The sequence below is a fragment of the Nyctibius grandis genome, chromosome 9, assembly GCF_013368605.1.
Source record: "Nyctibius grandis isolate bNycGra1 chromosome 9, bNycGra1.pri, whole genome shotgun sequence".
Lineage (NCBI taxonomy): Eukaryota > Metazoa > Chordata > Aves > Nyctibiiformes > Nyctibiidae > Nyctibius > Nyctibius grandis.
In genome coordinates this window covers 43,091,043-43,102,625 of record NC_090666.1, presented here as the reverse complement: position 1 = coordinate 43,102,625, position 11,583 = coordinate 43,091,043, and the positions used below count along the sequence as shown (strand labels likewise).

The 11,583-nt window shown below is 56.2% G+C and overlaps 1 protein-coding gene across 6 annotated transcripts; it reads left to right on the top strand.

Annotated features, from left to right (window-relative positions):
• Positions 1-373: 373 nt before the first annotated feature.
• On the top strand, positions 374-6,332 carry NR4A2 (nuclear receptor subfamily 4 group A member 2). Of its 6 annotated transcripts, none has more exons than XM_068407821.1 (7): positions 490-525; positions 1,173-1,295; positions 1,412-2,277; positions 2,799-2,928; positions 3,012-3,175; positions 3,654-3,856; positions 4,587-6,332. In XM_068407821.1, exons 3-7 carry the CDS (start codon positions 1,414-1,416, stop codon positions 5,116-5,118), a joined length of 1,893 nt encoding a protein of 630 aa, XP_068263922.1. In that variant the 5' UTR covers positions 490-525; positions 1,173-1,295; positions 1,412-1,413; the 3' UTR covers positions 5,119-6,332. The 6 variants fall into 6 exon arrangements, with proteins under 6 accessions (XP_068263926.1, XP_068263923.1, XP_068263922.1 ...); XM_068407824.1 differs by lacking the exon at positions 490-525 and having other exon boundaries at positions 1,141-1,295; positions 4,587-4,765; positions 4,862-6,332; XM_068407825.1 differs by lacking the exon at positions 1,173-1,295 and having other exon boundaries at positions 374-525; positions 1,590-2,277.
• Positions 6,333-11,583: the final 5,251 nt, after the last annotated feature.

The window sequence follows — 11,583 nt, the reverse complement described above, 5'->3', positions numbered from 1 at the left end:
CGCCCGCGGGAGCCCCCGTCGGGGCGCGCGCTATTTTTGGCGCGCCGGGTGGTTACGTCAATGATGACGCAATGTGTGTGTGGGGGGGAGACACGCGCCGCCCCGCCCTCTATGCAAATGAGGCCACGCCCCACTCGCTCTTAAAGTGCCACGCGTGGACGGGGAGGGGGGGGTGGGTTGATGGGGGGGGGGGGTTGCCCACCTTAAGGCGTGTCCCGCGGCGTGACGTCACCGTCGGAAATTTACCAAAGGCAGCGCTCGGCCAAGGGGGCGGGGCGAAGCCGGCCCCCTCGGGGAGCTGATTGGTCGAGGGGGCGGTGACGCGCGGTGACGCGCGGGGGGCTCGAGGCGCACGTTGGCTGTGGCGGAGGGAGCCCACATAAACAAAGGCACATTGCGGGGTAGGGACAGTCCTCGCTCGCCCGGCGACGCGCTGCCGCCGCTCTCCCCGCCGTGTCGCGCCGTGTCGCGACACGCCGCGCCGCGTCCCGGCACTTGGATGCGTGCACAGGTCTCCGCTCTCCGGTGAGTTGCCCACGCGTGCAGCCCCGCGTCTCCTCTCCACCCCCCACCCCGCCCCGCACCCCACGCCAGGAGGGGGGTGACAGCGGCGGCTCCGCGCTCCCGTCCCACCCGCGGCGTGGGAGCGGCGTGTCGCGGCGCTTCTCCAGCTCCGCGGAGCCCGGGAGGGCGCCTCGGGGGGTCCCGCAGCCCTGGACGGGCCGCCCGTGGACGCGTGTCACCCGCGGTGCTGCCAGGCTGAGCCGGCCGCTCCCCGGGCTGGGTGCGCCCGGACCGGCTGTCACCGGGCGGCGGCTGCGGGTCCCGTGGGGCACCGAGACCCCCCGAGGGGGCAAACGCGCGCCCGGCGCTCCCCGGGGACGCGGCTCTCGCCTTACCGGCGGAGGCGGAAAGCCGCACCGGCTGCTCTCGGCCACAAACCGGGGGGCAAACGCGCCCGGCGGTCGGCGAGCCGCGGGACAGCCCGCCCGCCCGGCGAAAGTTTTCTTAAAAAAGGAACCCCAAAGCAAGCCCGGGGGGCTCCCGGGGGCTCCCGGCTGCCGACGCGCCCCGCAGCCGCCGGGTGACCCGGCCGTGCCCGGGGCCGCGGGGGCCGGTGCTCGCCCCGCTCCGGGCAGCCCGCAGAGCAGCGCGGTGGGTCTGTGTTTCAGCCAGCGCTCCGGGCAGGCGGGAGCCCTCCGCCGTGTGCTAAACCCGCGGGACCTTCGCTCGCCGCTGACCTCCGACGCTGTCCGCCTTCAGCTCCCCCGAAAACGCCTCCAACTCGGCTGAAGGTTTGTGCGCTCCGGCCCCGCGGCAGCCCCAGCCCCGGCCCCGGCGGCACCGACGGGGCGGGCGGAGGGAGCGCGGTTGTGCCGGCCGAGTCTACATGACCGTGTTTCGTTTCCAGCCATGCCCTGTGTTCAGGCTCAGTATGGGTCCTCGCCTCAAGGAGCCAGCCCGGCCTCCCAGAGCTACAGTTACCACTCTTCGGGAGAATACAGCTCCGATTTCTTAACGCCAGAGTTTGTCAAGTTTAGCATGGACCTCACCAACACTGAAATCACTGCCACCACTTCTCTCCCCAGCTTCAGTACCTTTATGGACAACTACAACACAAGCTACGACGTGAAGCCACCTTGCTTGTACCAAATGCCCCTGTCCGGACAGCAGTCCTCCATTAAGGTGGAAGACATTCAGATGCACGGCTACCAGCAGCACGGCCACCTCCCCCCCCAGTCCGAGGAGATGATGTCTCACTCAGGCTCCGTGTACTACAAGCCCTCGTCGCCCCCGACCCCCTCCACGCCCGGCTTCCAGGTGCAGCACGGCCCCATGTGGGACGACCCCGGCTCCCTCCACAACTTCCACCCCAACTACGTGGCCACCACGCACATGATCGAGCAGCGCAAAACGCCCGTCTCCCGCCTCTCCCTCTTCTCCTTCAAGCAGTCGCCCCCCGGCACCCCCGTCTCCAGCTGCCAGATGCGCTTTGACGGGCCGCTCCACGTCCCCATGAACCCCGAGCCGGCCGGGGCCCACCACGCCGTGGACGGGCAGGCCTTCGCTGTGCCCAACCCCATCCGCAAGCAGCCCTCCATGGCCTTCCCCGGCCTGCAGCTGGGCCACGCTCCGCAGCTGCTGGACAGCCAGGTGCCCTCGCCGCCCTCCCGGGGGTCCCCCTCCAACGAGGGGCTCTGCGCCGTCTGCGGGGACAACGCTGCCTGCCAGCACTACGGCGTCCGCACCTGCGAGGGCTGCAAGGGCTTCTTCAAGGTGAGCGGGCGGCGGGGCAGGGGCGGTGGGCGGCGGGGAGGGGGACCCGCCGGGGCGAGGAGCCGCTTCCCCCGTCAGATGGAAATTGGTTAGGACAGAGAACCGTGTCTGAGCTAACCAAGTGGAACAGAATTCCCTGTGGTAAAATTAAGTGATCTCTTTATTTCACCATCCTGATTGAATAATCTTATCATTTTAAATAGAGGAGGTCTCCAAGGAATGTAAATAATATGAATGCCCACGGATTTGTATTTACCGAGCGTCTCCTTCCCTCCTCTTGGCATATAAAACGCAGCTAGGAGCCGCGAGGTTAGCTCGAATGTTAACGCTATCAATTTTCTCCTGTTAAATGCCCTGGGAAAAAAAAAAAAGGAGGGGGGGGGGAGAAAGGGGAAAAAGAAAAAAGGGAAAAGAAAATAAAGCAAAGGGCCGGGGAGGCGGCGGCGGGCGGGGAGGGGGGCGGCAGGACCGGCCGCTGACGCCGCCCGCCCCGTCCCGCCCCGTCCCGTCCCGTCCCGCAGCGCACGGTGCAGAAGAACGCCAAGTACGTGTGCCTGGCCAACAAGAACTGCCCGGTGGACAAGCGCCGGCGCAACCGCTGCCAGTACTGCCGCTTCCAGAAGTGCCTGGCCGTCGGCATGGTCAAGGAGGGTGAGTCCGCGGGGCGCCGCATCCCGCCGAGCCGAGCCGAGCCGTGCCGGGCCGGGCGCGGCTGAGCCCCGTCTCTCTTGCAGTGGTGCGCACAGACAGCCTAAAAGGCCGGAGGGGTCGTTTGCCATCCAAACCGAAGAGCCCCCAGGAGCCCTCTCCCCCCTCTCCCCCGGTGAGTCTGATCAGTGCGCTGGTGAGAGCCCATGTCGACTCCAACCCGGCTATGACCAGCCTGGACTATTCCAGGGTAAGCGGGACCGAGCTCGCGTAGGGACATAGCTGCGCCCCCGCACGCCCCCCGCCCGGGGTCGGGGGCAGCGGCTCCGGCGGCCGGGGGGCGAGGCGAGCCGGCCCCACGCCGCCCGTGCCAGCCCCGCACCGCCCGTGCCAGCCCCGCGCCGCCCGTGCCAGCCCCACGCCGCCGGTCCCGGCCCCAGCGCCCGTCGGGGGCAGCGGCGGGGCCGGGCGGGGGCTGAGCCCCACCGCGGAGGCTGCCCCGGGGTCGGGGCCGCGCAGAAACCGCCCTCCGCGCAAGGAGAGCGGCGACCTCGGAGCGCCGCTCCTAATCGGATTAATTGCCCCGGAACAGCTAATTTCCTCACTGGTCAGAGAAGAGGTTTAATTGTTATAAAGCCCTGGCTGCCCGACTAGAAACGGGGCTAGCAATTTCACGGGTTATATACTTTAGAAAACCTCATTAAGTGCTTTTTAAAATGAATTTCCAGTTCCAGGCTAACCCCGACTACCAGATGAGCGGAGATGACACTCAGCACATCCAGCAGTTCTATGATCTCCTCACCGGCTCCATGGAGATCATCCGAGGATGGGCAGAAAAGATTCCCGGCTTCACTGACCTTCCCAAAACGGACCAGGACCTGCTCTTTGAGTCTGCCTTCCTGGAGCTCTTCGTGCTGCGCCTGGCGTACAGGTGAGCGGCCCGAACCCGAGGGGGGAACTGCGGGGCGATTATGAAATCAGATCCTTTCAAGGTCCACTGATCTGCGTTTTATTAACTCCTCGGTAATTAGGTGCCTCTTAAATCCTTCATTTATTGCTCCTCAAGTAATTAGTTGTTTAGCTTTTCGCTCCTCATCTTCTCTTTTTTTTTTTTAATCTTTTTTCCCCTTTCTCTTTTTCTTGTTTCTCTTTCACTCACTCTATTTTATTTTTCTTTCCTTCTTTCCTTCTTTCCTTCTTTCCTTCTTTCCTTCTTTCTTCTTTCCTTCTTTCCTTCTTTCTCTCTTTCCCTCTTTCTCTTTCTCTCTCTCTTTCTTTCTTTTTCTTTCTTTTTCTCTCTCTCTTTTTCTCTTTCTCTTTCTTTCTTTCTTTCTCTCCTTTTCTCCTTTTCTCCTTTTCTCCTTTTCTCCTTTCTCTCCTCTATCTCTTTTTTATCTTTCGTCTTTCTCTCTTTTTCTCTTTTTCTTTCTTTCTTTCTTTCTTTCTTTCTTTCTTTCTTTCTTTCTTTCTTTCTTTCTTTCTCTCCTTTTCTCCTTTTCTCCTTTTCTCCTTTCTCTCCTCTATCTCTTTTTTATCTTTCGTCTTTCTCTCTTTTTCTCCTTCTCTTTCTTTTCTTTCTTTTTTCTCTTCCTGTCTTATTTTTTTTTCTTTCTTACTCATTCATTCCTCCGTTCATTTTGGGGTTGACACATGCCTTCCAGGTCAAATCCCGTGGAGGGCAAGCTTATCTTCTGCAACGGGGTGGTCCTGCACCGGTTGCAGTGCGTCCGTGGCTTTGGGGAGTGGATCGATTCCATTGTTGAATTTTCCTCCAACTTGCAAAACATGAACATCGATATCTCTGCCTTCTCCTGCATCGCTGCCCTGGCCATGGTCACAGGTCAGTGTCCTCTCCTTCCCCGCGGCCCCGCCGGCGGCTCCTTCTCCCCGCACCTGCCTTCCCCTCCCCGCCACACCTGTAACCTCTCTTTTGCAGAGAGGCACGGGCTTAAAGAACCCAAGAGGGTGGAAGAACTTCAAAACAAGATCGTGAATTGTCTCAAAGACCATGTGACTTTTAATAACGGGGGGCTGAATCGCCCCAACTATTTGTCCAAACTCTTGGGGAAGCTCCCCGAACTCCGCACGCTTTGCACGCAGGGGCTGCAGCGCATTTTCTACCTGAAACTGGAAGATTTGGTGCCACCGCCAGCAATAATCGACAAACTTTTTCTGGACACTTTACCTTTTTAAGACTCTTCCCGTGCACTTCCACTGAACTGAGGAGGAACTGAAGGGGAGCCGGTGTGGGCCCCAGCAGCCCCTCGGGGTGCCGCTCCCCACCCAAACCGGTGTTGCCAACCTCCTGCGGGCAGAACGAACGGGCATTTTGGCTCTGGGGCATCATGGCTGCAGATCATGGACCACACAAATACCATGGTATAAACTTTTTATTATCGGCTTATAAATGAATTTATTATTAAGGACTCCTGATTAAAAAGGTGAACATATCTGGCAACGCCGGGCGCGCAGCTAAGACTCATACGGTGACAAACAAAGCGTTAAGGTGACCCACAAGTCTCACCCTCCTAAAGACTAAAGTTTTCTGCTGTAAAAGAAAGCTGTAATATAGACAAACCCTAAATGTTGCGTGGGTGGCATGTCATTAAAGAAGGCGAAGGCTTGTAAATTTCTCAGATGCAGTTTGGCTTTTTAAAAATTATTCTGTGCCTATTTATGAGGAAATATGGAAAACAATTCTAAAAAAAATTAAAAATAAAAGCTAAACATGTTTGCAAAAAAAAAAAAAGGGGGAGAATAAAGAGAAAGCAAAATAAATCTCTCCAGGAAAGCATGACGATTCTAGGGTGACAATGTTATAGGCACTTGCTATTTCAGTAATGTCTATATTCTATAAATAGTATTTCAGACACTATGTAGTCTGTTAGCTTTTATAAAGACTGGTAGTTATCTAAGCTTCAAACATTTTCTCAATTGTAAAATAGGTGGGCACAAGTATTACAAAACCCAAAATCCTCCCCGAAGGGACACATAGTGTTTGTAAACACCGTCCGACATTCCTTGTTTGTAAGTGTTGTATGTACTGTTGATGTTGATTAAAAAAAGAAGTTTATATCTTGATTATTTTGTTGTCTAAAGCTAAACAAATCTTGCATGCAGCAGCTTTTGACTGTTTCCAGAGTGCTTATAATATACATAACTCCCTGGAAATTACTGAGCACTTTGAATTTTTGGTTTGTTTTGTTCTGTTTTTTTTTTTTTTTTTAATGTCTAAAATTGTCGGTTAATATATTATTTTATGTTCGAGTAATATTTTTAATATTGCCATATTCTGTAGTATTTTTCTTTGTATATCCCCCGTACGGCACACGAGTCGCTGCCTTTTTTTCTATGGTGTATGACAGTTTAGAAACGCCGATTTTTTTTTTTTCTTCCCCCCCCTACTCCTGGTAACTTCTTTCTTTGAGAAAGACAATTTTAATGTTTACAACAATAAAAACATGTAAACGAATAGAATTGCGCCTTGTTCCTGCCGAAGCGCGGAGCCGGGCCGCCGGCACCCGCCGCCCCCCGAGGACCATCGCCTCCGCCGAGGGGGTCGGGAGCCGCACGGAGCGCGGAGGGGCCCTTCCCACGCAGCTGCCGGGCTCGGCGGGAGGAAGAAGAGGGAAACCTGCGGCTCCGAGGTTGGTCCTTTCCCCCCTGGCAGCCCCCTGCAGCAGCCAGACCCCGCTTTTGCGCTTAGAAACATCCCGGGCGTTGCGGGAGCCCCGGTCCCAGCATCCCCCCCCCCCGCCCCGGGGTTTCAGCCCCGGCGACAAAGCGGGGTGTGGGCGGTGGGACGGGGCTGCGCTGCGCATCTCTCCGCGGCCGCTGCTCACCCGCGGAGAGAAGGGAGCCGGTGCCGACCCGGGAGAGCATCCCGGCGCGGGGGGGTGCGTGCCCGTCGCCCGGTTTGCTGCGGGAGGTCGCGGTCCCAACCCCGAGGAATTGATGACCAAGAGGAGCGCAGGGCTCGGCGCTGCCTCGCTGGGGCTGAGCGGGGGCCGGGGCTCGGCGGCTGAAGTCGTTGCGACTTTAACCCGTACCCGAAGTCCCCATTCCTCTCGGTTGCTCTCGGGCTGTCGCCAAACGCTTTCCTCGGGGGGCTTTTGTACGAACTTTTCTAACGTGCTTCACCCTCTGCCCCAGGGGGGAGAGCAGGACTTGTCCCCCCGGCGCAGCCCTTTTACCCCCGGCTTGGCTCGTCCCTCCGGCTGCCCGTCGGTCCCGCAGGTCCCCGGGCTCTCCCCACGCCCCGCAGCTCCCCGGGTCTCCCCGAACCCCGCAGCTCCCCGGGTCTCCCCGCCGCACCGTGGGTTAGGGTCTGCAGGAGGTAACATCACTCAGGGTCGGGGCTCTCTCCTCCGGAGAGGATTCACCCGCAGCAGCCCGGGGAAGGGCAGAGGGAAGGGGAGATGGAAGAGCTGCTGAAGCCTCTGTGCTCCCCGGGAGAGGGGTCCGCTGCTTCCCCTGGTTTGCAGACCCCTAGGAAGGAAGGAAGGGAAGAAAGAAAGACAGAAGTGCTGCATGGAGACACTTAGAAAAATGTTCGGAGTGGAAGCTCAACGCAGAATATGGAGCTGAAAGAGTAATTTTTAAATAGTAGTATCAATGGGAGGATTTATTAAAAGATTTTACTTCCGTAGGGATGCAGTATTGCGGATTAGTAACTGTCTTAATTATTTTAGCTCCGTGCTGATTGTGAAATTTGTTACTGCTTTTTCTGCTTGGCTGGTGTGAAAGGCAGACAAAACCCATCCTGGTTTGTTCCCTCAGGGTTTCCTTTTTTTTGTAGTTCGTTATCAGGCCGCTGGGCTGATTTGAACCTAACTTTTTTTGCTCATACAGTTGTCTTCTACAGAGTTACTCCTTCAATGCACCGATGCATAAGGATGGAGTCTCTTTATGTAAGAAAGTCACACCTGTATTTCCAGTGAAGCCCACGCTGGTACGTCGCGGACTGTCTTGTTGCTTCTCTGCAGAGCCGGATACCTTCCTCCTCCTGGTGTGGAAGGATGAGAAGATTGCACTAAGGCGTAATTTTCCAAAACATGTTGGGGTTTACAAACTTGACAAACAAACTGGGGGGGAATTCAGGTCAGGTATTTGCTTATGCAGCACGTCGTATTCAACTCGTGACATTTAATTTAAGCTTCATTTATCTGGGGGCCTGGCTAACCTAACGTACGCCTGGCATGGGTTATGCTTCGAGTTCGTACCACTGTGCTTGTCGGCAGTAATTCTGATATAATTCACAATTGGTGACTTAGGGACAAGAAAGTGTCGCGACGTATTCTGCAGCTGCCTCTCCCGAGCGTGGCACTGGGAAGATGAATTACTGCAGGCACGAGACCCGTGTAGGAGCTTTATTAGTTTTAGAATGCAATCAGCAACACTTGCTTTCTTAGTGCTTTACCTAATTATCCTCATTGCATATGTCACATACACAGAGAGCAGCCAGGAGGAATTTACGTCTAGGGCAGTCAGAGCTAGAAAGTTTGTGTTTTATGGGATTTTACCCTGCTGACTTTGCTTCGGTGGTAGCAACCCCTGCGCTGGCCGCACACATAACAGCACTTGGGATGCACCTGTAGCTGATTCCTTATGTATAACTAAACCCACCGCTGCATAATCTGCACTTGCTGAAACGTTAGCCCTAAGTAACCTTTCCAGCTGGTTATGGTGCAGAGGGAGATGTTGGGATTCATGAATGTTTTGACATATTTGACATTTTCTATATGGTTTGCTCTTTCTCTGTTTTTCTGATTTCCTCCTGTCTTTGCTCCCCTATTTCAGTGGTAAATAGTCGCCTTCACCAGACTGTTGTGGTCTGCGTGGGCTTGGAGGCAGAAGGGTGGATCTGCAAAGAATCTTAAGCTTTGTGTGTGTTGTTGTTTTTTTTTAATTTATTTTAAAGTCTGTGGCTAGGTAAATAACAGGATTATTGCATTTTAATGTGGTGCTGCTATGACCAGAACAGCTCGTTTTGACAAAACAGGTGATTTGTGTTCTGTCAAAAGCAGCACATCTGGCACGCCGAGTTGTACAGATCCGAAGGCGAGGGATCTCTGCCTAACTGGAACTTAATGGAGATGCAATATAAATGTATTAGGTTTATTGCAGCACCAGCAAGGCAGCGCTGCTTAACTCAGCCAGCTGATCTGCGACCGCTCGGGTCTCCAGCGCGGGGTTTCTGCGAGGTGGAGAACGCAGCAGGCTCCTCCGTGACTGATGATAAAACAATTTTGAATAAATGTAAGAAATACATTTAGTTGAATAGGCCTCAAGTCTATTTGGAGGATTTCTGATGTTCATCCACATCTATGCACAATGTTCTGTATGAAACCAGATCTCATCAGTAAATTTGGGACCTTCGCTAAGATGAGAGAGCTCCTATAAGGCTGGTCGGGTGTTTTGGTCACTGAAGGTTTTTCCCTCAGCTCCCTCTTTTACGACTGAGTGGCTTTCAGAACGTAGGGAGAGTTTACTACAGCTGGATGCTTCCAGTTAGGAGAAGTGATACTTGAACAACTTGTGTGTGTAGACACACAGATTTTCCAGGCAGCCTCCCTCGGCGGGGCCGGAGCCTGGTGCCTCCGACGCGCAGCAGCCGTGGTGATCGCCGTCGTTTTTGGTGATCAGGCAGTGGTTGTTGTGGTGTGTGCTGGGTTAACGCTCTAAATCACAGCGCTTCAGGTTTGGTGACTGAGGTAATGCTTTAATAGGACAAATCTGCTCCACAGCACTGGCAAAAATAGCTTTTAATGCTTGTTGCGTGTCTTATTAAAGACGTAGGGGCTCGCACCTGTTAATAAGTACTAAATAATGTTACTTAGATAATTTTTCTTGATTAAATTGGTTTTCTACAAAGAGACATCAATCCAAAATTTTAGTTTTTCTATCATTTTAATGCTCCGTGCAAATTACACAGCATAGCACAACAACCCAGAGCTGCAGACAATAAGATGTGGCTGTAACCCAGCTGTAAAATGAGCGGCGACAAGTCTTTTCCGTGCGTTCCCATTCTCCAACAAAACTTGTGAGAACGGCTGGGGTCTGTAATCATTAAACCCTGAGGAAATGCCTACGTTTAGTTACTGAAGGAGCAGCTCCGCTGGCGGTTTGGTGCTGGCGTGCGTTGGATGCCCGGGTGAGATGTCGCAGCGAGGGGGGCCAGGCCTGCCTGGGCGGCACGTCACCCTTAAATGCTTACGCTGTGTACCTTAAACCAAGAAACCCTCCAGCTCCTTCACGAAGAGATAAAGCGAAGCGACAAGCTCTGGAGCAAAACTTAAAAGGCCAACGACGAGGGGCCGTGCTGCGGGAGGAGCGGGCGGGTGCCGTCAGCCCCTCCGGAGATGCTCTGGCTCCGGGGAGGGGACGTCACCACGCGCCAGGGATGGGCTCAGGAGTGGAACTGCTGCTGCAGCAGGATGGCTCTGCCTTTGGGATCCAAAGCAGCTCTTCATGCCCACCCTGTCTGGGCTCGGAAGGCAGCGAGCAGCCACGGCGTTCGGTGGCCCGAGCGTGGCCAGGGCGGCAGGCCGGGACGCAGCGGGGCCTCCGCAGCTTTACAGCGGTGGTACCTGTGCCCGTTTGGCTCCTTGAATTAACACCTGGGAACTGTAAGCACGAACGTTTTGAAATAAAAGGTGCAAACTACAGCCCCCTGTGCTGCCAGGAGCAGGGTGCCTCGCTCCTTGGGCACGAGCCGTCGCTGCTCTGCGGAGCTCCGGTCCCGCGGGTGCCTCTGACACGCAGGGATCGCTCTTCTTTAGCACTGACACGGCTAATTCTGTCGGATTGCTTCTAAATGTTATTCTCTTGCAGACTGTCCCCGAGTTCGTAGGGGTTGGCATTTTTTTTGTCCCAGATATTTCTCCTGTTTTTATCTCCACGTACTCCTTGTCAGCTGCCCCGGGTGGGAGGGCAGGGGGGCAGCTCTCCCTGGCAGCCGTGGCCGGGTCGCTTTGCTTCCCCAGGCTGCTGGGCGGGCGCTCCCTGCCCCTGCCCGCTCCCAGAGTGGGATGCAGCCTGGCTGGGGGGGGCTCAGCTGGGGTCCTGGGGCTGGGCTGGGCTGGGGTGGGCTGGGAATGGGGCTGAGCTGGGCTGGGCTTGGTGCTGGGGCTGGGCTGGGCTGGGATGGGAATGGGGCTGGAATGGGGCTGGGGCTGGGCTGGGATGGGAACGGGGTTGAGCTGGGCTGGGGCTGGGGTGGGAATAGGGCTGAGCTGGGCTCGGGCTGGGGTTGGGGCTGGGCTGGGAATGGCAATGGAGCTGGAATGGGAATGGGGCTGAGCTGGGCTGGGCTTGGTGCTGGGGCTGGGCTGGGCTGGGAATGGGGCTGGAATGGGAATGGGGCTGGGGCTGGAATGGGAATGGGGCTGGGGCTGGGCTGGGCTTGGTGCTGAGGCTGAGCTGGGATGGGAATGGGGCTAAGCTGGGCTGGGGCTGGGGTGGGAATAGGGCTGAGCTGGGCTGGGGCTGGGGTTGGTGCTGGGGCTGGGCTGGGAATGGCAATGGAGCTGGAATGGGAATGGGGCTGGAATAGGAACAGGGCTGGGGCTGAGCTGGGCTGGTGCTGGGGCTGGGATGGGCTGGGGCTTGCACGGGGCTGGGTCTGGAATGGGAGTGGGAATGGAGCTGGGCTGGGCT

What these genes read in the sequence shown, in the direction of transcription:
- NR4A2 (XM_068407822.1), top strand. Translation starts at nt 1,414, where the DNA reads ATGCCCTGTGTTCAGGCTCAGTATGGGTCCTCGCCTCAAGGAGCCAGC. An exon ending in CGTCGGCATGGTCAAGGAGG is followed by an intron (nt 2,929 to 3,011) that starts GTGAGTCCGCGG and finishes TCTCTCTTGCAG; the next exon opens with TGGTGCGCACAGACAGCCTA. An exon ending in CCAGCCTGGACTATTCCAGG is followed by an intron (nt 3,176 to 3,653) that starts GTAAGCGGGACC and finishes ATGAATTTCCAG; the next exon opens with TTCCAGGCTAACCCCGACTA.